General features: G+C 37.4%; 1 protein-coding gene across 5 annotated transcripts in view; it reads left to right on the plus strand.

The window, feature by feature from the left end:
* ZNF280C (zinc finger protein 280C) overlaps positions 1–24,402 on the plus strand; it is a 65,674-nt gene extending 41,272 nt beyond the window's left edge. For 3 of the 5 annotated variants that reach the window (XM_044234345.1, XM_044234346.1, XM_044234347.1), the window contains exons 14-20: positions 6,256–6,387; positions 7,977–8,275; positions 8,754–8,894; positions 15,230–15,292; positions 19,432–19,550; positions 19,913–19,973; positions 23,523–24,402. In XM_044234345.1, coding sequence (XP_044090280.1) covers positions 6,256–6,387; positions 7,977–8,275; positions 8,754–8,894; positions 15,230–15,292; positions 19,432–19,550; positions 19,913–19,973; positions 23,523–23,601 — 894 coding nt within the window. In that variant the 3' untranslated portion in view covers positions 23,602–24,402. Of the gene's footprint in view, positions 1–6,255; positions 6,388–7,976; positions 8,276–8,753; positions 8,895–15,229; positions 15,293–19,431; positions 19,551–19,912; positions 19,974–20,097; positions 21,751–23,522 lie in introns of those variants that run through there. The other 2 variants (XM_044234350.1, XM_044234348.1) reach the window with 2 other exon arrangements.
* The last annotated feature ends 1,321 nt before the right edge of the window (positions 24,403–25,723 follow it).

The raw sequence follows: 25,723 nt of genomic DNA on the forward strand, positions 1-25,723 counted from the left end.
GGTACATATATAAAACTTTGAGCATTGGTTAGATTTGTTCTAAAAGGAAAGTTAAGTGATTCCAAATGACACAATTAATTTACAATTTATTCTGAATGACTTGTGAAACTTCCACTTCTTTTCTTTGTCTGCCTCCCAGTGGTGATGAGGCTCTTGACTAGTGAAGATTCAGAAGCTTAGGTAGAAATAGGAACCCTGGAGTGGAAGGGAAGAGATAAGATGGGTGAAATATTTAAGTTGACTATTTCAGGGGTCTAAGAGTGGTGAAAATGGGAATGATTTTGAAGGTAATTAATCAAGAGCAAGAAAGAGGAAGTGTTGGAGCTAGGGATCAAGACTGAGGACTCATTCTTCTTTTTTCCTCCTCTTCAAACTTCATTTCCACTTTATAACTTACTTTTCATTATGAAAAGACATGTGGTTGTTATTAGCAACCCAGAATGGTCTTTTGTAGCAGCAAGTGACAAAGAAAACAGCAATGACACTTATTTCTAAATATGTGAACTATGCCGAAGAGCTACATTTAGGTTATAACTTGTTTCTGGTTGATTTTTGCCAGTTCTGCTATGTAGTTTCTGGAATACCAGTGTTAGTGCTTGCCCCTTTCTCTTGAATTCTCATTTTTTCCTTGCTGGGTCTTTTCCTGACACAATTAGACAATCCTTTAGTTAGGCTGAAAACTTTGAAGAAACAGTAAGCCTATTCTTGAGTGTTTGAAAGAGCAGCGGTACCTTTGCCAAAATTAGAAGTCAGTGAGTTTACTAAATGTGATTATGTAATCAAGTTTTGTCTCCTCACTGATCAGCTCATTACATTTTCTTATTATTGATTGCATTGTCATGGCCAGTTTACTCAGCATTGGTGCTAACATGGTTTTCAGTTCTAGTCATTAGATGATCATGAAATCAACTTGTTAACTGAAAAAAATTTACAAAATTAGAATACCCAAGCACGTTCAGAATCACCTATGTTATGACTGGGATGGTTCCAACATGCTGGCATGACATCTCACCCTTAAAGAACCTCAGGTAAAATCTTTCTATTCTGGAGTTTCCCCAACAGTTTTCCATCAGATGTTAATAGATGTCCCACTCTAAAATTGTTCCTGGGAAAAGAAATTCAGTAAATGGATAGATTTATAAAATTAACAGGTTTTTTTTTAATTTTAAAATTAGAGCTTTTTTTTAAGATTTTATTTATTTATTTGACAGAGAGAAATCACAAGTAGATGGAGAGGCAGGCAGAGAGAGAGGGAAGCAGGCTCCCTGCTGAGCAGAGAGCCCGATGCGGGACTCGATCCCAGGACCCTGAGATCATGACCTGAGCCGAAGGCAGTGGCTTAACCCACTGAGCCACCCAGGCGCCCCAAGATTAGAGCTTTTAAAATGCTGGAAAACCTCATAAATCTCCAAGGAAGGGATATTGTATAGACTGTCCCCAATACTTATTTAACCATTTATTTGCACAATACCTATTAACATTTCTTGAGAAATATTTTGGAAAATGCTAGTCTCGGTTCTTTTTTTTTTTTTTAAAGATTTTATTTATTTATTTGACAGAGAGAGATCACAAGTAGGCAGAGAGGCAGGCAGAGAGAGAAGGAGGAGGAAGCAGGTTCCCTGCTGAGCAGAGAGCCCGATGCGGGACTCGATCCCAGGACCCCGAGATCATGACCTGAGCCGAAGGCAGCGGCTTAACCCACTGAGCCACCCAGTCTCGGTTCTTTATTCCATCTTTTGACCTTTGATTTTGAAAGAAAGAATGAGATATAAAACAGCTCTAACTACTTCATTATGAAGCTTTTAACATAGTGCTTTCTGCCATGCTTTCCTAAGCTCCAGAGTGAGGTATAGATGTAACAGAGTAATAGTATCCTTAGAAAGGTAAGAAAGAGATGGGTGGACCTGGTATGGGGACTGTGTCTCTTAAAAGTGGTTTACCCGATCTGTAGTCACTCTTCATACCCTGAATTGTATGTCTTCACTTGCCAGGTGTATAAGAAAGAGTTAACCCAGCAGGTGTGAGTTGTTCAAATCCTGTACATTTTCATAAGTACTTGCATACTTCCATAACTGGCCCTTGGCTAACTCCTGGAAACCGAGCCTTTGTTATTAATTGATGAATGTTTTTCATGTCTCGAACCTAAGCCAAATTTTACCAGCTTTTCTGGATCATTTGTACAAAAAGTACGATTATGGTGAACACCTGCTTTTCCTCTGGGAGACTGAAGATTTGGTGACTAAACCTTGTTAAAAAAAAAAAAAAAACTCTGGCCTCTTAGACTCCAGAGAGCTTTCCTGGTAAAAAGCACTTGATACTTGTTGCTGCAGTTAGTTGCTGGGGGATTGACTGAGTCATGTCCTGGGCAACTCCACTGGGAAAGGGTGCTTGGAAACTGGTGCTAGTATCCTCCAGACTCCACCCAATGCCCTTTAATCCTGCTCTGTATCCTTCCACTATAATAAATCGTTATCTATTAGTTTAACAACTTCTAAGTCCTATAAGTTCTGGGAGTAGTCTTGAGGACTACTGACACAACATTGGTGCCCAGTTTTTGAGTTTGGAGTACCTAAGAGTTAGGCGGTCAGCAGTCAACAGAGGACAACAGAGGAAAGACTCTATTTTTTTTTAAGATTTTATTTATTTGACAGAGAGATCACAAGTAGGCAGAGAGGCAGGCAGAGAGAGAGGAGGAAACAGGCTCCCTGCTGAGCAGAGAGCCCGATGTGGGGCTCAATCCTAGGACCCTGAGATCATGACCTGAACCAAAGGCAGAGGCTTAACCCACTGAGCCACCCAGGTGCCCCAAGGAAAGACTCTGTGAATCAGAAGGATCATCAAGCATTTTTCAGAGCACTTGCAGTTTACATAGTTGTTCACAGAAGACTCAAAAACTGTCACTGAGCAAGATTCTACTTGTAATTGAGATAATGTAAGTATGATTTTAAATATTAGGAATTATTGAATATATGGCTCATTTTATTCTTTTTAAAGACTTTAGTTGTAACCTTTTCCTAAAAGGCATATATTATCATGTCTGAAGTGATTTTAGAGCTAACAAATAACAGTTCGCACAACTTTTAAGAAAGGATGAGGGACCTTAGATATGTCGAGTATTCTTAGATCTTTAAAAAAATCAAAAGTAAATATATACTAATCACGTGCAGTATGACAGTCACAGTGTTTTTACTTCCATTATTTTGTTTTAGTCCTCTCAACCACCCTATAAAACAGGTATGTGGTCATTTTCATTTCATCGATGAGGAAACAGAGATTTAGAGAGAATAAGTTACTTGCCCAGTGTCATATTCTCTAATAAAGCGCAAAGCCAAAAATAGACTTAAAGCCCAAGGTTTTACTAGAGTCATATCCTTTTCTGAAGCTAAGTCTCAAAGCAGATGTTACAGATAGTAAGAATTAGCCTTCAAAATTCTTCAGATCACCCAAACAATACAGTGTGTTTGTCAGGAAGTTCAACTGAAACAAGTTATTCTCTATCCTTGAAACAGATCACCAATTTTTTGGTTGAATGTCATATTATTTTTTTTTAATTTTTTTGAATGTCATATTATTTAAAGATGTACTATATTATCCTCCTTACCACATCTCAAGCATACATGCATTAAGATTTGCAAGACTTGAGTCCAACTAAGGGAATAGTAGCTTAATGTCTCCCATCCCAGGGTGCTGGGTAAATGCTCATTCAATGAAATGGCAGACATTTTCAACTAGTTAAATTGTGCCTGCTTCTCTTGTGCACGTTCTGTCAGTCTCTTGCTGTCTGCCTCACTATTTATTTAACAAATACTTATTGAGTGCTTAATATATGCCAGGGACTGTTCACAGAAGTGAGCAAAGCAAAGTTTGTGCTCTCTGGAATTTGCATTGTAGTGAAAAAAAAGTATGTGTATTATGTCTGAATGTTTATGTATGCCAGCTGGTGATAAGTACCATGGGAAGAAAACACGTGAGGGCTGTGAGTGCCATGACTTAGGAGGTAAAGGAGCCATTTCTGTTTTTTAGATGGGCAAAGAGAGCCTCTCCAGAGTAAATAAGGGGTTAGCTATGTGGGTATCTGGGAGAGAACATTCCAAGGAGAGGGAACAGTAAGTAGGCAGTGAGGTGAGCCTAGATCTAGATGTTCAAGGAGCAGCAAGAAGGCCAGTGTGGCCGGAGCATGGCAAACAAGTGGGAGGAAGAGTAGTAGGAAAGAAGATCATACCAGTAGAGAGCAGAGCACATGGCGTAGGGTCTTGTGAGCCAGAGTTAGGATTTTGGTGTGGTATGGAAAGCCATTGGCAGCTTTTAAGCATGTGAGAGATGACTCTGGAAACTATGGAGAGAATACACTGTTAGGAGGAAAGAGTGGAAACAAGAAGGCAGGAGGCTATTGTTAGAGTCCAGGTGAGTGGCTTGGACTGATACTGTGGCTGAACAGGTGATCATGAAGGTAGAGCTGACAGATTTTATTAATGGGTTGGTGGATGTGGGGTGTGAAAGACAAGAGTTAAGAGTAACCGAGTTCTTTTGCCCTGAGCCACTACCAAGAATGGTGTTCCCATTATTGAGATATTGGGAAGACTAAGCAAGGAACATATTTTTTTTTCAGGGTGAACAGGGGGAAATTTAGAGTTCAGTTTTGTCCATGTAGACTTGAAATACCTATTAGATATCAAGTAGTGATGTGGAGTAGGCAACTGGATGGATACTATTTAAAATCGTGAAACTAGGTGAGGTATAAATACCAGCAGAGAAAAGACTTCCAGACTGTACTCTGGGGAATTTTCTTTCTGTCCTGTTACCTTGCTGTCTGTTTCTTGACTGAGATATTTTTCCCTTTCTCCTCTCTTTTAAGCATGTATTAGGTGAATAATCTGTTTACATTGCCTGTACCTATGATATGATCTAATGCACCATACTTTAAAATTGTCTTAAAAATGAACCTAAAACAGTAATATAGAAATATATTTCCATATTGCTTTGAAATTTTTAAAAAAGATTTTATTTATTTATTTGACAGAGCACACACAAGCAGGGGGAGCGGCAGGCAGAGGGAGAAGGGGAAGCAGGCTTCCTGCCGAGCAGGGATCCCCAGACCCTGGGATCATGACCTGAACCAAAGGCAGATGCTTAACTGACTGAGCCACCCAGGCGCCCCTGCTTTGAAATTTTTAAAGAAATTTTATTTATCAAATGCCTGCTGTGCACCAGTAACTGCTAGCTACTTTCGTTTATTTTAACTCATTTGCTTCTCCTAAATGACTGTTTTGTGCTTAACATAGAAATAGTGACAGGCCTGTGGAGATGCAGCTTTGGAGAAAACATTCTTTTGCATTTGTATATTCTAAATTTACATATAAATATAAAATATATTTTTAATTAGAGCATATACATAAAGACTGTAATTGTTAATATATATTAGAAGGCCCACTAGTTGTGAGCCAATGATTTAGAGCTCTCTTGGGTCCCAATTCCCACTGATAATATAATAATAGGCCTGAGAAGACCTAGTCAAGGGGTTCTCTGACAGTAGATTTGGATCAGTTGTTCTGATTTGTACTTCTACAGGTGTGCTGTTCAATATCACAGCCACTAGTCACCTGTGTCTATTTAAATTTAAATTAATTAAATTAATTAAATTTTTTGGTTATAAGAATTTCAACTTTTTATGAAGCAAATAGAAGTTTTAAAAATTAAAAATAACGTGGTCTTTTCTAGGATAAAAATACAGTATAACTCATTTTCGTGGTATCATGTGTTTATACCTCAAATGTATTCAAATGAATACATTTGAACATTCAAATGAATGGTTTATACTTCAAATTTATAATTAAAAAAACTTTCATGCTACAAAGGTATAGGACTCATCACATTTTAACATAACTGATACAGTTTTCATTTTGATTGCCTATGTGGTAAGAAATACTTTTTTTTTTTAAGATCTTTTTTCTTTTTTTAGCAAATGTCTAGACCCAATGTGGGATTCAGACTTAAAACCCTGAGATCAAGAGTTGTATGCTCTACTGACTGAGCCATCCAAGCACCCCACAAATACTTTTGAAACACAAATACTAATGCAAGCAGTGTTTTTAAAAATGAAATAATATTTTGGCATTATTTATGATGGGATATGATAAAATACTGGTTTTTAAAAATTATTTAGCCATTACAATTTAGAGCAACTTCAGGTTCCAGGATTTGTGGTGGTAGAAGTTATTATTTCTGATAGTATTTTTAATTTTTTTTTGTAAACAGAAAAAAGGAGTTCATCGTTGTACAAAATGCAGACTACAGTTTTTGACCTGCAAAGAAAAACTGGATCACAAGACCCAGCATCGGACCTTTATAAAGCCTAAAGAGCTAGAAGGATTGCCTCCTGGTACAAAAGTGAGTTTTAAATATGCTGTATTTTGGGGCATCTGAGTGGCTCAGTGGGTTAAGCCTCTGCCTTTGGCTTAGGTCATGGTCTCAGGGTCCTGGGATGGAGCCCTCTGCTCGACGGGGAGCCTGCTTCCCTCCCTCTCTCTGCCAGCCTCTCTGCCTACTTGTGAGCTCTCTCTGTCAAATAAATAAATAAAATCTTTTTAAAAATTTTTAAAAAAATATGTTGTATTTTAACATTTTGTGTGATAATACAAGTAAATTCCTGCCTGGCTTTTTCTATAATATTAAAAATTAACTTCTGCTTATCATTAAGATTTAATTTTAGGTTTTGTCATTCTTTTTTTTTTAAATTTTATTTGTCAGAGAAAGAGAATACAAGCAGGGGGAGTGGCAGGCAGAGGGAGAAGCAGGCTCCCTGCTGAGCAAGGAGTTCAATGCGGGACTTGATCCCAGGACCCTGGGATCATGACCTGAGCCGAAAGTAGACACTTAACCGACTGAGCCACCCGGGTATCCCTTAGGTTTTGTCATTCTTATGTTTGGAAAGAAAAACTAATACCCATCGTTTTTTTAGTTAATTGACACATGCTACATTGGAGCACATCCTTTGTAGTGAGTGCAGCTAGATTAACTGTAGACTAAGTCAGTGAGCTGTCTTTGTGTCCCTAGCATCTATCATAGTGCCTTGAATGTCATCCTTTGTTGAAGCTGGTATTATTGAGTCTACTTTCCATTCCTTATATATTCTGTATACAGGTCCCTTATTAGAAATACGACTTGCCAGATGCCTGGCTGGCTCAGTTGGTAAGTGCCTGCCTTCAGCTCAGGTCATGATCCCAGGGCCCTAGGATTGAGTCCCGCATCCAGCTCCTTGTATGCTCTCTCGCGTGCGCTTTCTCTCAGACAAATAAAATCTTTTTTAAAAAAAGAAATATGGTTTGCAAATACTTTCTCTCATTCTGTGGGTTGTCTTGTCAATTTCTTAACATTGTCCTTTGAAACACAAAAGTCTAAAATTTTTGACATCCATTTAATCTATGTTTTTCTTTGGTTGTGCTTTTGCTATCGTATGTAAGGAGTCATTGCCCAACCCCAAATCATGGAGATTTACTCCTGTTTTCTTCTAAGAGTTGTAGTTTTAGCTCTTACAATTGATAAATTTTGAGTTAATTTTTGTGTCTAGTATGAGGTAGGGGTCCAAATTCATTCTTTTGCATCTAGATATCCAGTTGTGCTGGCACCATTTGTTTGATTAGAGTAGTGTTTCCTCTGCTGAGTTGTTTTGGTACCCTTGTCAAAAACCAATGGACTAAGGGTGCCTGGGTGACTCAGTGGATTAAGCCTCTGCCTTCAGCTCAGGGTCCTGGAATCGAGCCCCGCATCGGGCTCTCTGCTCAGCAGGGAACCTGCTTCCCCTCTCTCTCTCTGCCTAGCTCTCTGCCTACTTGTGATCTCTCTCTCTCAAATAAATAAATAAAATCTTAAAAAGAAACAGTGGACTATAATGTCGAGGCACACAGTGAACTTTTTAATATTAATGCAAGGATTTATTTTCTAAAATGTGTATCTATATTTTGCCTTCTTTTTTATAGGTTACAATTCGAGCCTCAATTGGACCGCTTCATTCAAAACCAGTTACTTCATCTCCCAGTAGTAGCGTTCCAAGCACTTCTTCTTTTCAGCTCTCACCTGCAAAGTCTAAAAGTACAACTGCTAAGAATCCCACAAAATCTAATGCAAGTAAATCTAAGGCAAGTAAGCCTCATGCAACTAAACCTAATGCCAGTAAGCGAGGTAGAGGTGCATCTAAATGCAAGACTAAAACCTCTTACAAGCAAAAGAAACAGCGCAACAGAAAGAATAAAATCAGCATAGCTTTGAAGAACCTAAGGTAATATCTTCTATTCCTGATATGTAATACTAATTGAATATGAAATATTAAAGGTTTGTTTTAATATAATTTATCATATCACAAAGGTCCTTTACGTGGTTACTTCTGATCACTTGTCTGACATAAAGGCTAAGCAGATAATAAAAAGGTACTCTTTACAACCACTGAGCGGAACTGGAATTGGTGTTCATTGTATAATTATCAATTCCACTAATCTATTTTGTGCTTATATCTTGTGATAGTTGAATTGATTAATGTGATCCCTTTTATTCCAGGGAAACATTAACTGGTGTTTAATTTTTGACACTTATTCTAGCTTATTGTTTCAAATCAAATTTGAGCAACTTCAAATTATGTCTCTACTTAAAGATGTTAATTTAAACATCTTAGCTTCAGTTAATAAAACATTAATAAGGGTTTGCTTTATTATTTTTGTTTCATGATATGTTTTCATCTTTTTTTTTCCTGTCTCTATAAGGTGTCGTCGGGGAGTTCACAAGTGCATTGAGTGTCATTCCAAAATAAAAGATTTTGCAAGCCACTTTTCAATATATATCCACTGTAATTTTTGCAAATACAACACTAACTGTAACAAAGCCTTTATAAATCATATGGTGAGGTAAGTTAAACACGTGTACCACCAATCAACATTCCATTTAAGATGTTTGTTTTTTTAAAACTTAAGTTGTCCTATTAGTTGTCACATCAAGGAGCTAAAAGGATTGACTAATAGGGAACTTCTAGGATATTATTTAACATTTTTTCCAGTGTAATAAATCATGAAATTAGGGGAACAGAAATTTTTAAGAACAGTTAGACCAATGAAATTAGAATAGGTTTGTTTGGTGAATTTGTTTTTTGAGTTTGTTTTTCTAAGTCCTTTAAAATGTGATTATTCTCAAACATAAAATTTTTAATGTTTTCAAAATATTTATCAAATAAATACATGTAACCACATAAGTGTTATCCTCTTCAAAGCAGTCACTTTGAGAGATTCCAGGTTTATCAAAGATGCTAAGAATATTACTGGCGCTCACATGAGTGCACTCTCCCCCTACCACTCCCTCCCTTCTCCCCCTTCCTTTCAACCATCTTTCTGTTCATTAGTCTTTCAAGCCATTTATCTTTACATTCATTCAAGGAAATGTGAAATGAGAGACTATAGGGATATTCTAGTCATGATGCTACTATTAGAATTCCTTTTCCATACATCAATTCAATTTGTATTATTTGAGTGCCTACCGTGTACTGTAGGCTTGAGAAGGACTTCTGAGACCACATTACTTTCATTTGGACCTCATTAGTAGCAGCTTGCTTTATTCTTTCAAGAAGGATACTTTTTTTTTAAGATTTTATTTATTTATTTGTCAGAGAGAGAGAGGGAGAGAGAACGAGCACAGGCAGACAGAATGACAGGCGGAGGCAGAGGGAGAAGCAGGCTCCCTGCCAAGCAAGGAGCCAGATGTGGGACTCAATCCCAGGACACTGGGATCATGACCTGAGCCTAAGGCAGCTGCTTAACCAACTGAGCCACCCAGGCGTCCCAAGGAGGATACTTTTTAATACATAAAATTGTTCAGATATAAATATGCTAAGTTGATTATTCAAACTGAGGTAGTTCCATTTATTTTCAGTCAGAAATAAGATATAACCAATAAAAGTGGTTTATCTTGCAGATCATAACAAGACCTCTGTTACATGTTCTACCCCCTTCCTTATCACAGTCCCAACTCCGCTCTTCATATACAATATTCATTCATTCTGAATTCTAATGATTTTTAGAGTCTTGACCCTTCTTTCCAGTCCAGCAGCACCAGTCTGACTTCATATCAACCTCACCCTTAAGGTCATCTGTTTTGAATGTTGTTTGCTTTTTATCCTAGAATCCTTTACATCTTCAGACATGTTTAACCTTGCTATCCATGAATCTCTTACCCTTTTCGAAGTTTCGCTGTGTTCCTTTCCAAACTACCAACTGCACTTGATTTAATTAGCTCTGAATTTGTGATTTTTTACTTTAATTTAGTTCTTTGTTTTTAAAAATATCTCTTTGTTGTTGTTTTTTTTAATCTACAACATCTTTTAAATCATTTTCAATACCCTTAAATTTTATTCTAGTCTCTTGGTTTTTAGTCTTGTTCCTACTAATTACTCAGAGGTCATCCTTCTCATTTTTACCAAGATTAACTTTTTTCTACCTCAAGTTTTTCTCCCTTTATCCAGACATTAATCTCAGAAAAAGACATTTCTCACTTTCTGAAAGCAAATCCTGTCCCTTGTGTCTTCCATTTTCTCTATAGCCTTACTCAGTTATTTTGTATCTTCATTTCATCTCTTTCTTTCTACCACATTCCTTCTGCCTGCACATATTTTCAGACATTTTTTTAGGATGAACGAGATTTGCCTTCACTTTGCATATTTTCTTGTCTTCCTTTTACGGTCAACATTTTAAAGAGGTTTTTTTTACTGTCTTATTTGCTACTTCTTTACCCTTTGTGATTTGAGTATCACCCCCACCTATTAGTTAAAGCTGCCCCTTTAAAAATTGTCAGTCAGTCATATCCATCCTAATCACTAAATGTACTCACTAGTTTTCATTCTTACTTTTCTGTGACTTCTTTAGAATATTTGATACTTTTGATCACTCACTTTTGAAAATCTTCTCCTCAACTTCTCTTACTATGTATGTTACCATCATTTTTTTCTTCCCTTTTGACTACTCCTCTGTTTCATTACCTTTTCTTTTTTTGCCTCAGACATTTTCTTTCCTTTTAAGTTTTTCATTTAAATTCCAGTATGGTTGACATACAGGGTTACATTAGTTTCGGGTGTACAGTAAGTGATTCAGCAATTCCATACATTACTCAGTATTCATCATGGTAAGTGGGCTCTTACTCCCCATCACCTATTCCACCCATCCTCCACCCAGCTCCCCCTCTGATAACCATCGGTTTGTTCTCTGTCCTTAAGGAAAAAAGCATTTGCTTTTTTCTTAAATTCCACATGAGTGAGATCATACGGTGTTTGTCTTTCTCTGACTTACTTCACCTAGTATTATGTATATCACCTCTAGCCCATCCACTTCATTGCAAATGCAAGATTTCATTCTTTTTATGGCTGATACATACAAACACACATATACACACCCTACATCTTTATCCATTCTGGATACTTGGGTTGCTTCCATAGTTTGACTATTATAAATAATACTATAATAACATAGCAGTGCATGTATCCCTTTGATTTAATGTTTTGCATGTTTTGGGTAAAACCAGTAATGCAATTATTGGGTCCTAGGGTAGTTCAGTTTTTAACTTTTGAGGAACCTCCATATTGTTTTCCACAGTGGCTGCACCAGTTTGCATCCCACCAACAATGCATGAGGGTTCCTTTTTCTACATAATCTTACCAATACTTGTTGTTTCTTGAGTTTTTGATCTTAGCCATTCCGACAGGTGTGAGGTGGTATCTCATTGCAGTTTTGATTTGCATTTTCCTGATAATGAGTGATGCTGAGCATCTTTTCATGTGCCTGTTAGCCATCTGGATGTATTCTTTGGAGAAATGTCTGTACATGTCTTCTGTCCTTAAGTTTCTGAAGACTTTGGTGCTCTCTTGATGTGCCACCATTCATAACGGCTTCCTGAATGTCCACATTCTGCAATTTACCACTCTGCCTCCCAACTACTGCAGTTCTTTCTATACCTTGGTTGCTCTAAACCAGGCCCCAGCAAATCTTTCTCTCAGTATACTGCTGGGAAGAATGCTCATATTTTGCAAATTGAAGTATAATTAACATACAGTTACATTAGCTTCAGGTGTACAATATAATGATTCAACAATTCTGTACATTGTTCAGTGTTCATCAAGATAAGCGTACTCTTTTAAAGATTTTATTTACTTATTGAGAGACAGCCGAGACAGAGCACAGGTTGGGCAGGGGAGGGGCAGAGCGAGAAGCAGAGATAACATTTGCAAATTTCTTCCCGCATTTAGTAGGATGCCTTTTTGTTTTGCTGATGGTTTCCTTAGCTGTGCAAAGGCTTTTTATTTTGAGGGCAGCTGGTGGCTCTGTCAGCTGGGCTTCAGACTCTTGGTGTGAGCTCAGGTCTTGATCTCAGGGTGGTGAATTCAGGCCCTGTGCTGGTTTCCACACTGGGCGTGGAGCCTACTTAAAAAAAAGACCAAAACTTTTATTTTGGTGTAGTCCCAGTAGTTTAATTTTGCTTTTGTTTCCCTTACCTGAGGAGCCGTATCTAGAAAAATGTTTCTACAGCAGTTGTCAAAGAAATTACTGCCTATATTTTCTTCAAGGAGCTTTGGTTTCAGGTCTCACGTTAGGTCTTTAATCCACTTTGAGTTTATTTTTGTGTATGGTGTAGGAAATTGGTCCAGTTTCATTCTTTTGTATGTAGCTGTCCAGTTTTTGTAGTACCATTTTTCAAAGACACTGTCTTTTCCCCCATTGTATATTCTTGCGTCCTTTGTCATGGATTAATTGACCATGTAAGTATGGGTTTATTTCTGGACTCTCAGTTCTGTTCATTGATCTATGTATCTGTTTTGTGCTAATACCATACTGTGTTGATCACTACAGCTTTCTAGTATATCTTGAAATCTATAATTGTGATGCCTGAGCTTTGTTCTTTTTTAAGATTGCTTTGGCTGAGGTGCCTCCTTAGCACAGTAGGTAGTGAGTGCATCAGTCTCATAACTTGAAGATTGCTTTGGCTATTCGATATATTTTGCGGTTCCATACAAACTTTTGGATAATTTTTTTCTAGTTCTGTGAAAAATGTTGGTATTTTGACAACAATCATAAATGCCATTTTATTTTATTCTGTGCCAAACACATGGCTGCCCCAATGGAGCTTTAATTCTGCCCCTAAATTATAGGACATTAAATTGGAAAATATTTTTATGATTCTTAAACCCATGGTCATTCTGTCCTCCTGCTTCACATTTTCCATAGCTTCCTCAACTGTCTTCTAGGCCTTCAGTACCATACTATCCCAAAATATTCCCATTGGCCTCAGACTTCCTTTATAACCTTTTCCTAATTTCCAGTGAGGCCCAACCTTCTACTGCATTGTCATCACACACGGAGCACTTATTTATTATTAGCCTCATAAAGAACTGGAAGTATCTACTTCTACTTTTCTAAGGGCCTTTGCCTTCCCTCTAATTCAGTGGCGTCTTGCTTACTTTGTTGCCTCAGGTACCTCCCCCTGAATGGTACACCCTGACCCAGTGTGGACTTTTGTTGTAGACTTGAGCTCTGTACCTACAGAGTCTTACTTTCTTAGAGGCTGAGTACCTTTATTCCCAGTCCACACCAACTCTGTAACAAGTCAAGCCCCCCAAATTAATTTCCCCAAACATATAGTTTGTTTCATATTCATATCGTTTGTTTCATATTCAGTCTCTAAAGTGGTTTTCCTTATTCTTTGTTATTCCTTGGACTGCCTCTCTCCCTCCCTCTCAGTTTACCTTCTTCTGTGAAGAATCTGATCACCACAGCCACTCATAGGAATCATTCCTTCCTTTGAGTTCTATACCATTCAGCTCTTCTGCCTTATATTAAATGTGTCTGTCTTATCTACTTGAGAGAGCAGTTCTTTGTACTCGGCATGGTACCTATTCTTCAGCTATTTTCATGGGATTATTGCTAGCCAGTATCATTTTTTTCCGATGCATACATGGTATGCTGGTGATAGTTACCTTTTGTCTAATGATAATCATTGACCTGGTGTGTTAGCTGGTTTGGGTCTGTCGGTGCAAGCTAGGGCAGCTAGTGTTTCTCAAACTTTAGCTTGCATATGAATCACCTCAAAAACTTGTTGAAACTGATTTCTGGGTCTCACTGCCAGCAATTAATTCAGCAGGTCTAGAGTGGGACCTGAGACTTTGTATTTCTGATGAGTTCCCCGGTGATATGGATGCTGTTCTGAACCACACTTTTGAGTAATACTGTGCTATGCCAGTCCTGGCTAATCCTGCCTGACTTTCTAATATAGGAAAGCTTTCCTTATCAATTTAAAAGGGAGTAGTATAGGGATACGTGGGTGGCTCAGTAAGTTAAGTGGTCGACTCTTGATTTTAGCTCAGGCTATGATCTCAGGGTCCTGGGATCAAACCTCATGCCAGGCTCCACACTCAGCAGGGAGTCTGCCTGAGGATCCTCTCTCCCTCTCCCTTTGCTCCTCCCCCTGCTCATGCACACACACACACTCTCTCTTTCTCTCTCAAATAAATAAGTCTTTTGAAAATATAAAAATAGTTGGGGATATAAAAGCTATTGCCATTGGCTGCAAAATTTGGTTAGTGTTTTTTTGTTGTTGATGTTTTGTGCATAGAAGAAGTGTTGTTTTAACTCATGAGTTCTGCTTTGCTTTCCCTAAAGGCTCTCCTAATAATTGCAAAAGGTTCTTTAAATGTTTCCTTTTACTGATGGTAGGTAAAGGTAATGTAATTTAGCCCAAGTAGCATTTACTTCAAGGATCATTCAGATCTCCCCACTTGCTAAGTATATTAAGATAAGAAAGTGATAAAAAAAGATAAGAAAGTGATAGTTATTCATAACAATTTATATTAGAGCAATATGCATTATTAGCAAATACCTTTTAAATTGTTTTCGACTCTTAATAGTTGTAAAGATTTAAGTTGATGCTCTTTGCTTATTTAACTTTGAGAAGTTTTTGGGTTTTTTTTGTATAATGGTGAGGGTACCAATCACTTAAGAATATTCTCAGGGAAATATGTTGTTAGAAAATATACAGATAAAATGAAAAGTAAGATAAAAAACTTGAATTAAAACAGAAGAATAGAATTTAATAATTTAGATCATGACCTTTTAATCAAAACTAAGAAACTAAATATGGACTTGGAAATATGGTCATAAAATTATTATGATTTATTGTATAATAAAATCTCATATGTCTGTTGTCTTTCCAGCTCTCATAGCAACCATCCGACTAAACGGTTTTATATTTTTAAGAAGCATTCTGGAACTCTCAGGTAACTAGTTGATCTTTTCCATTCTCTCTTTTGAAAAATTACAGTAACTTTTTTTTAACTTGATGCTTAAGTACGTAGTTTGGAAAATGAATGGTTACTACCAGACATAAGACAGTTCTATTAATTATAGATCAAAGAGGAAGTAAACCTATGTTTTCTGGCTAACTTTGTTTCAGTGGTATTAGGCATTAAGATGAAACTTTCATGGATTTGCATTATAAAATAAAAAAGGCTCTCCAACAATATTTGAAGATTAAAAAGATATTTAAGATATCTAGTAAGTTGAATAACACTGGTTTTGATCAATATATAGCCTTCATAATTCTTAGGGTTTTTAAAATTTTGAAATAAGAGTGCACAACCTGTTTACAAAAGGAATTGCTGATGAACATTTCTAGGCATTGATAGTCATTGATAGTTAATTTTGATTATACTACATGATAGGCATTGATAGTTAACTTTTGATTATACTACACACCATTGGCTCAGAACCCACTAAGCATCATTTTTTCCCACATTCTTCTGATTTCTTTTGACTTCATATTCCTTTGTTTTAATTATTTTGCTCATGTTGTCATTGCTGTTTGAAATTGCAGTGCCAAGAACTTGGTAGCACCAGGCTAAGACAAAGACTTAAGTTTAGCCAGTACTTATTTTGATGCTTTGGCTTAGTGGGAAAGTGGAAGAAGGGATGATAGATTTCAGGATCTTTGTGTCTATTTTTCTTTCTGCTTTATTGACTTTTCCCTAGATACCTGCATGGCTAGCTCTCTCACCTCCTTCAAGTCTCTAGTCCAGTGAATGAGGCTTTCTTTGACCACTCCATTTAAAATAGCATTCTTGGGGCGCCTGGGTGGCTCAGTGGTTAAAGCCTCTGCCTTCGGCTCAGGTCATGATCCCGGGGTCCTGGGATCGAGCCCCACATCGGGCTCTCTGCTCAGCAGGGAGCCGGCTTCCTCTTCTCTCTCTACCTGCCTCTCTGCCTCCTTGTGATTTCTGTCTGTCAAATAAATAAATAAATCTTTAAAAAATAAAATAAAATAGCATTCTTTCCCCAGGGCCCCATTCCCACCAGTCCCTATCTCCCTTTATTGGTTTATTTTTCTTCACTTTTTACTTTCCATCATGTTGTATATACTTCACTGTTTTGTTTATCATCTGTGTCTTCTCACTAGAATGTGTATGGTTTGGATATTTGTCTATGCCAGATGTTTTACTGAGCATTGAATAGTGCCTGACACATGGTAGGCTTTCTGTAAATATTTTGAGGAAATTAGTGTATATGTTGAAAATTACATATGTGGATGGTGTTGGACCAACAGCTCATAGGCAGAGGAAAGTTTGATTCTATTGTAAAAATATATTTGTGCTATTTTTAAAATATTACTAAATTCGAGGAAGTAGAATTTTACTGAAAAATTTTATAAGAATGAAAAGGATTTATTAATTATAAAGATTAGAGAATTTAATTTGATTTTTACCTCACTGTTGTCAAGCTTAGTTGTGTGCTTGGTGCTTGATTCTTGAATTGATTCTATGACTTTAAAGAGCAGAGATGCTTTTTTCTTAACTTGGGTGGGCCTCATATTTAAATAGAAAGTTGATTAATTTCTGTGTATGGGGCTTAGCATATTTATAATTCTATAAAACGGTAAATTTTATAATTACTGTTTTGTTAAAATACAATGTTCCTTTTTTATTTATCATGCACTTATTACTTGCAACACAATGTAGCAGTTCCCCTTAAGTTGACAGTGATGAAGAAAGCTTGGTACCAACCTTCAAGGAATGTACAATTTATGATAAGGTGTGAATATAAGTAACTACAGTCATATAAGAAGACTCATAATAAGTGCTGTGTTAGTTACTGATTTCACAGGGAGGAGAGACTTCTACTAGAAGAAGCACAAGGGCATTCTAGTTGGAGGAAATAGTGTAAGTAAAAGTACAGAAAGGAAAGAGCAAAAGCCATACACAGTGAATGACCAGTAGTGCAGTTTAGATGGAGCATGAAGTTTATGTAACGTAGTATTAAGATCAAAGTCTGGGGGAATAGTTTTGAGCTCAGATCTGGATTGTGGAATCCTTGAAAACTAAGCTAGGGAGTTTAGACCCTTTGGGGAAATTCTTGGTGTTTTGTGTAGAATCAAGGAAGATCAATGTAGAGGATATAGGAGGTAAAATGTAGCTACCTGAGACACATGGACTGTTTAAGACTATTATGGTAGTTAAGATCGATTTATTAAATATCTGGGTTAAAGTGATGAATTTTATCACACTGTTTAAGAACATGAACTCTGGGGCGCCTGGGTGGGTCAGTGGGTTAAGCCTCTGCCTTCGGCTAAGGTCATGATCTCAGCGTCCTGGGATCAAGCCCCGCATCAGACTCTCTGCTCATCGGGGAGCCTGCTTCCCCCTCTCTGTCTGCCTCTCTGCCTACTTGTGATCTCTGTCTGTCAAATAAATAAATAAAATCTTTAAAAAAAAAAAGAACATGGACTCTGGAATCAAAGGGCTCACTTCAATCTAATTTTGGCCTTGGTAGGTTATTAAACCCGATCCAGTCCTTTATAAAAAAGGAATAATTTTAATATCTACCTCTTTGGTTTGTTGTAAGATTTAGATGATATGTCTAAAACCCTCAGCCCAGCACAGAGTTAAGTGCTCAATAAATTGTTAATATGATAAAATATTTGAAATACTTTTTTAAAAAGATAAGTTTGAGCCTTTGGTTGGGAGCATGACATCATCAGAGAGATTAGTTAGGAAGAACGGTTTTCAGGGGTGGGGAGGAAAGTACAATTTTAGCTTATGAAGATCATTTTTGATGTGCCAGCATGACAGCCAGGTATAAATATCCAGCAGGCTGTTAAGACTGGAGCTGCAGTAGGAGCACCTGGTGGCTCAGTCAGTTAAACATCCAACCCTTGGTTTCAGCTTAGGTCATGATCTCATGGATCTTGGGATTGAGTCCTCCTCAGCGGGTGGCTCAGCGGGGCAGTCTGCTTGAAAGATTCTCTCCCTCTACCCCTACCCCTAATCTCTCTTAAAATAAATAAATCTTAAAAAAAAAAAAAAAGACTAAAGCCACAGTGGGGAAGTCAATCTAAAGTAGGCTACTGGTTTTTATTCCTATCCAAGTATCCAGTGACTGTAAAAGCATGGTTATGCTTGTTAACTGACAGATAATAACAATAATTAAAGTACGTGATTGATTTTTTAAACCTTCCATTTTTTCCTAATTTTATCACCACTAAAATAAGATACCAGGTTATAGACTCCACAGAGTTTACCCTCTTTTTTGTTCACTGTTGTATTCACAAAACCAAGTAGTATGGAGTGTGTAAAGAAGGTCCTCAGAAAATGTATATTGAGGTGCTCCTGGGTGGCTCAGTCAGCTAGGCGAAGCGTCTGTCTTCGGCTCAGGTCATGATCCCAGGGTCCTGAGATTGAGCCCCACGTTGGGCTCTCTGCTCAGCGGAGAGCCTGCTTTTCTCTCTCCCTCTGCTGCTCCCTCTGCTTGTTCTCTCCCTTACTCACTCACTATGTCAAATAAATAAAATCTTATATATTGAGGGGCGCCTGGGTGGCTCAGTGGGTTAGGCCTCTCCGCCTTCAGCTCAGGTCATGGTCTCAGGGTCCTGGGATTGAGCCCCGCGTCAGGGTCTCTGCTTAGCTGGAAGCCTGCTTCCCCCTCTCTCTCTGCCTCTCTGCCTATTTGAGATCTCTCTCTGTCAAATAAATAAATAAAATCTTTTAAAAAAATGTATATTGAATGAATATTATATCCTTGCTTTCCAGATAGACAAAGGCACAGAAAGAATGTGACTTGCACAAGCTATACAAATTGTTAGTGGAACCACAGCTGGGTTTTAGGTCTCTTAACTCCTGTCTTTTAGCAACCAATATGAGAGGAAACAGTTTACAAAGCACTGACTGTTAGCATAACTTAAACATGGCTCTGCCATTTTCTAGAGTCCCATTTCAGGTAAATCAGGTTTATATAACAAAATTGGAAATAGATGGTCATGACACATAAAAACCAAATCAAGAGTTGTTACATGGAAAAATAATAATTGAACTTCTAGATGGACTTTCATAAAAGATAAAAAATCTTTGCTTTCTTTTTATCTTCATAGGGGCATTACTCTAGTGTGCCTTAAATGTGACTTCCTAACTGATTCTTCTGCTTTAGACCGTATGGCTAAACACTTGTGTCAACGCAAAACTCATACTTGCCAAGTTATAATAGAGAATGGTATGTATATATAATTGTGTTACTTTGAATTTCTTTTTTTTTAGTAACATAAATTGTATTATTTGTTTCAGGGTACAGGTCTGTAATTCATCAATCTTACACAATTCACAGCATTCACCATAGCACATGCCCTCCCCAGTGTCCATCGCCCAGCCACCCCATCTCTCCACCCCCTTCCCCGCCAGCAACCCTCAGTTTGTTTCCTGAGATTAAGAGTCTCTTATGGTTTGTCTTCCTCTCTGGGAATTTCTGATATTTATTCCAGTATTCTTGATCAGCCACAATATGGGCTCTTCTGCATTAAGTTAATAGTCTTACTCATTATCTATACCATTTTAAACATAAAACACTTCTAATTTCAGTTCCTGAAAGTACCTCAACTTCTGAACCCAATTCTGAACCCAATTCTGAACCCACTTCTGAGTAAGTTTAATTTTCATTTAGTGCATTTTTCTTTGATGGATTTTAGCACTGTTGCATTTTTAAATGTATCATTAATAGAAATGAAAAATATTAAAGTATTTTGTTTTTGTTTTTGTTTTTAAAGCCGCTTGTTGAAATAGATTCCTGCTCTATGGAGCTCGTGCAACCTGGTGCAAGACAAGTTGGAATTTCCTAAGTTCAAAGTTCTGAAGTGTTTTCTTACACAAAGGCAGTTTCCTAAGTTCAAACTTCTGAAGTGTTTTCTCACACGAAGGCGGTTAAACAGCCAAGTTCATGACACTAGCTCTGATTCAGCTCTTTTCAGCTTTCAGATGGCACTAGATTCTTATTCCACCTTATCTTGGTGTCAGGTTAACATATCTTAACATATGCTTTTTTCTCCAGTTGGCTTTCTCCAAAAATAACTTTTGTTGCTATGGTCTTTTTTTTGCTTTGCTTAAAATAATTTGTGTTTTTCTCTGCTGTACTTGCCTTCAGAATATTGCATTCCAAATGACATGGCTATTCATTTTCTTTGTCTGTTTTGTCTGGTTTCTTAATTTCATTTTTAGGTCAGATAGCTGTCTTTTTCCTCTTTCCTTGTCTGTCATTGTTCTATTTTTCGTATTTTTCAGATGCAGAAGCAACACAGAAATTTCAAAAAATGTCCAGGATACTCCTGGTCAGTGTCCCCCTTCGATGGACACAACTGATGCCTGTTCTCTCTTTCCAAGGAATGTGAATTATTTGACTGTGAGACCTCCTCTAGATTGTGGCCTTAAGAAATCAGACCTTGGGGAGAGTCCCTTCCTTCATGACTGGCCTCCCATAAGGCTGATGCTAATTTGGCCAGAGATGACCTCAAGGCCCGCCAAATTGAGCACAACTTCCCACTGGAGGCTTTGGTTCTTGAACTTACATTTATGGGTTCATTCTAACCAAGAAAGACCCATCAAATCTGTGCTTCAACATCCAAGTTGAAGTTTAATCGTTTTGGCTGCTGCCCTTTAATATTTGTCTAGTATGCATGCAGTCCAAGGAATATAAAAACTGGTTGTGTAGGGAACCAAGGTTACTTTCATGTTCTTGGAAAATAAGTTTCTAAAATTACAGTTCCAAAGTTATAGTTATTTGTACCGTCATTTGAAATTTTATCCAGTATTAACCCTAGGAGTTTTCAGCAATACTAATATTCAGATTTTTTAAAGTTTAATTTTATCTTGGTTTTATGTTGTCCTTCACCAAATTTATTAATGTGTGTTTTGTTATGTCCACTTTTATCTCTCCTCTTTAAAACTTTTGTTTTGTGTTTGTTTTGTTTTGTTTTGTTTTTAAGAACCTCAAGAAATTCTTTAGAATTCTCTACAAATTTCATGTAGCTACCTATTGATAGCTTCTAGATTTGGGTAATTATTCAGACCGTTAGACATTACTACATCCTCTATCTTGGAACTATCATTATCTTAGTGATTATGAGTTTAAAGACATAAAGAATTGGCAAAAAACACTTCCTACAGACCTTAAAATAAATTTTAAAGTTATGTTTCTGTACATCTAATACATATCTTCTTAGCCATTAATGTAATTCCTTTGGATAAAGATAATATATTCAGAAAATATTGGGACCAAAAAATGCACTTGTTTCTTGCCCATATATATATAGATGTATATTTTTTTTATTTTGGTGTTTGTTTATTTTGGTTACATTGAATATAGATTTGCTGAACAGTTTGATGTTATTACTTATTTTTTTAATAAAATTTGTATTGGTAAAGTGCCTCAGGAGTTATTCATGTAAAAGCTGTAGATTTTATCATGGTAGTGGGAGCATTGCTTTGCTTCTTCCATGGAAGCCTGATTACTTGGCCTACAGACTGAGAGCTTTACCAAGTGCATCTTGCAAGTCTTTCCTCCAGCACAGTTATAAGCTCACTATGTATATTTTACTAATTTCTTGAACTTCAGAGACTGGCAAAGTACCTTTGTGATCTTTAATAACCATTAAGGTGGTCAGTCTCTGAAGTTGTTTGACTTAGTCATGAGTAGTTTTCTCATCTTAACATTAGAACTTGTGCTTTGTACTTACAATTGTACTTTGAAACTGTCTTAGTCCCTTTGGGCTGCTATAATAGAGTATCACAGACTAGGTATCTTATGAACAACACAAATTTATTTCTCACAGTTTTGGATACTGGAAAGTCCATGACTGAGGCACTGGCAGATTCAGTGTCTGATGAGGACCCACTTCCTGGTTCGTAGAAGGATATTGCTATATCCTCCTGGCAGAAGGGATGAGAGAGTTCTCTGGGTTCTAATTTAGGAGGATACTAATCCCACACATGAGGGTTCGCCCTCTTGATGCAGTCCTCTCCCAAAGGCCACACCTCCTAATACCATCACAATGGGCATTAGGTTTCAACATATGAATTCAGACATTCAGCCTATAGCAGAAACATTGAAAACCAGTTTCAGTGACCAGCTCTTATGTAGTCTACTTCTTGTAATACATAGTCAAAAAAGTTGAATCCATTAGTTTTCATTTTCCAGACTGATTTCTGCTGTAAATGATTTTCCAAAATCTCCAAAAGTGTTGTTTCTTAGTAGTGTTTCTACTACCACTTGTTTCTTAGTAGTAGACTTGGCAATGTTCGAATCTTTATTTCTGTGTCAGTCCCCAGAATGATTCTTCATCTACCATCTATTTCTCCGTTTTTTTTTTTACTTTTCAAAAATCATAATGAAAATATATAACGTGACTTTTGCCGTCTTAATCATTCTCAAGTGAAAAATTCAGTACTAATTACACCAAGTTTGGTCCAGATATAAATTCTTTGTGGTTTCAATATAGATTCTCTTTTTATATACAGATATTTCCCCTGGCTCTGTTATATTTTGAGAATATGATAAACCACATTGTTGCTATAGCAGTATTTTAGGTGGGGGTACATCTTTTTGTTCTTCCATAGAATTCTATTTCTGACAGTATATATTAGGTTCATTTTCTTAAAGTAAAATACTCTTAAAGTTCTGTGTCCTGTAGCACCATTTTTTTTTACTTTCTTTAAATAAAACATTTTAAACAGTAAATATTAAGCTTGCTTATTATAGCTAGTTAGTTGACTTTTGCTTAGTATAGGCAGTTAGTTGACTCATTGGTGCAAATGAGTTTTAGTTTGACATTTTGATCCCATTATCCCCAGGCTTTTCTTTTTTTTAATATTTTTATTTATTTATTTGACAGAGAGATCACAAGCAGGCAGAGAGGCAGGCAGATAGAGAGAAGGATCCCCAGACTTTTCTAACTAGTTCTTTCACTTGATTCAGAAATAGCCATCTCTTGCATTTGTGCTTTTTAAAAGGTTACAGCTGAATAAATGTGTGATTGGCTCAGTTTCAATCCATCCCCATTCTTAGAAAACTAACTTCTGAACTACAGAGACAGTTTCTTGCTCCTTTTTGCCTCACTTTGCCAAAACATCTCCTTGGGCCTCACTTACTTGTTCAGTAAATACTTATTAAGCACTTACTATGTGCCTAACACTATTCTAGGTGCTGGAAAAGACAGACTGAAATCTCTTCCCTGGTGGAGCTTACATTTCAGTGGTGGAAGACAAGACGTAAAAATTAAGAAAATTAAGTAGTATGTTAGATGATGATCAATGCTATGGAGAAAAATAAAGTGGGCAAGGAGGATGGTAAGTATGGGCTGGGGTTGGGAGGTTGTCATTTTAAATTTGGTGGTCAGGATAGGCCTCTGCGAGAAGAGGACATTGAGTAAAGACATGAAGGAAGTGAGGAAGTGGGCCACTGGATTATTTGTTGGAAGAGCATTCAAGAGAGAGAACAGCAAATGCAAAAGTCCTGAAGGGAAAACTGGAACCCTCACACATGGCTGAGGGGAACGTAAAATGGCTCAGCAACTGCGGAAAACAGTTCAGCAGTTCCTCAAGACGTTAAAACAGAATTCCATATGACCCAGGCATCCTGCTTCCAGGTATATATCCAAAAGAATCTAAAGCAGGGACTCAGATACTCATACGTGCATGTTCATGGCAGGACCATTCACAGTGACTGAAAGATGGAAAGAGCCTAAGTATCACCAGCAGATGAAGGAATAAATAAATTGTAGTGTATTCATACAGTGGAGTGATATTTAGCCATAAAAAGGAATGAAGTACTGATTCATGCTACAAGGTGGATGGACATCAAAAACATGCAAAGTGAAAAAAACCAGTCGGAAGAGATCACATATTGTATAATTTCTTTTATGCGTAATATCCAGAATAAGTAAATCCATAGAGATGGAGAGCAGTTTGGTGGTTGCCAGGGGTGGAAAGGGCAGTGGGGAATGGGGAGTGACTACTTAATGGGTACAGCGTTGACCTTGGGGTGTGATGAAAATGTTTAGGAACTAAATAAAGATGGCTATACAACATTGTGAATGTACTAAATGCCACTGAATTGTTCACCTTAAGATGGTTGACTTTTTAATTTTTGATTTTAAGGTATGTGAATCTCACCTTTAACAAAAAGATAAAACCCCTTAAGCTTAGCAAATTAGGAATATGAAAAAACCTTTTTAACCTAATGTACTAAAAATCAGCTAACGTAACGATGAAAGGTAGAACAGGTCCTGAAGTAGGATCTTGCCTGCCTCAAGGAACAGCAGCAAGACTGTTGGAGCTACAGTAGAGCGGGGGCTGGATAGCGGAGGGTATAGGAGGAGATGGTGCCTGTGAGGTAATGCCCCCTAGGCAATTGTAAGGATTTGGCCTTCATTCAGAGATAAGCCATTAGTGGATTCTGAATGAAGAAGTCTTTTCTACCTTGGTGAAAAAACAAACAAAAATCTTTTTTTTTTTTTTTAAGTAGGCTCCATGCCCAGTGTGGACCCCAGTGCAGGGCTTGAACTCATGACCCTGTGATCAAAACCTGAGCTGAGAGCAAGAGTCAGACATTTAACTGACTGAGCCACGAGGTATCCCCACAAAAATTATTATAGTCTTAACAGGATCACCCTAGCTGCTGTCTTAAGAACAAGCTGCAGGGGACCAAGGGCAGAGCCAGGGAGATGAGCTGGGAAGCTATTGTAATAATCCATTTGGGAGTTAATAGAGGTTTAATTAGGATGATGAGAGTGTAAGTGATAAGTGGTTCAATTGAGGGTATGAAGGTTGAGCCAATAGAATTTGCTGATGGTTTGGATATGAAGTATTGGAGAAAAAGTGTTGTGGACGGCACAGTCATTAGCCTAAGCAACTGGAAAGGTGATGTTATTAACTGAAATGGAGAAGACTAAAGGAAGAGTAGATTTGGGAGGAAAAACAAGGACTTTGATTTGGGACACGTTAGCATTTGGGTTGCCTGATAGATATCCTAGTGGGAATGTCCCAGACATCCTGATGTGTGAGTTTGGAGTTTAGAGAAGTCCAAGCTGTCAGTAACCTTTAAATTTATTAAAGAGTCACAGGACTATGAGATCACCAAGGAATAGAACAGGGATACAGAAAGGACGAGGTCCACAGACCGAGCTCCAGGTCATGCTAACAATAAGAGGTTAGAGAAATGAGAGGAAATCAGGAGAGGAGACTAAGGAGTGGCTGGTATAAATTGTTAGGAGAAAATGAATTCAGAGTGCCACATATGACCATCCCTAAGAGCAGAAACAGGGATTCTTTCAACATTGAGAGAACAAAATATCTGAATTACTCCTGGCCATGGTTAACTCCCCTCCTGGACTCTTATAAAAG

Source organism: Neovison vison, chromosome X (genome assembly GCF_020171115.1).
Source record: "Neovison vison isolate M4711 chromosome X, ASM_NN_V1, whole genome shotgun sequence".
Lineage (NCBI taxonomy): Eukaryota > Metazoa > Chordata > Mammalia > Carnivora > Mustelidae > Neogale > Neogale vison.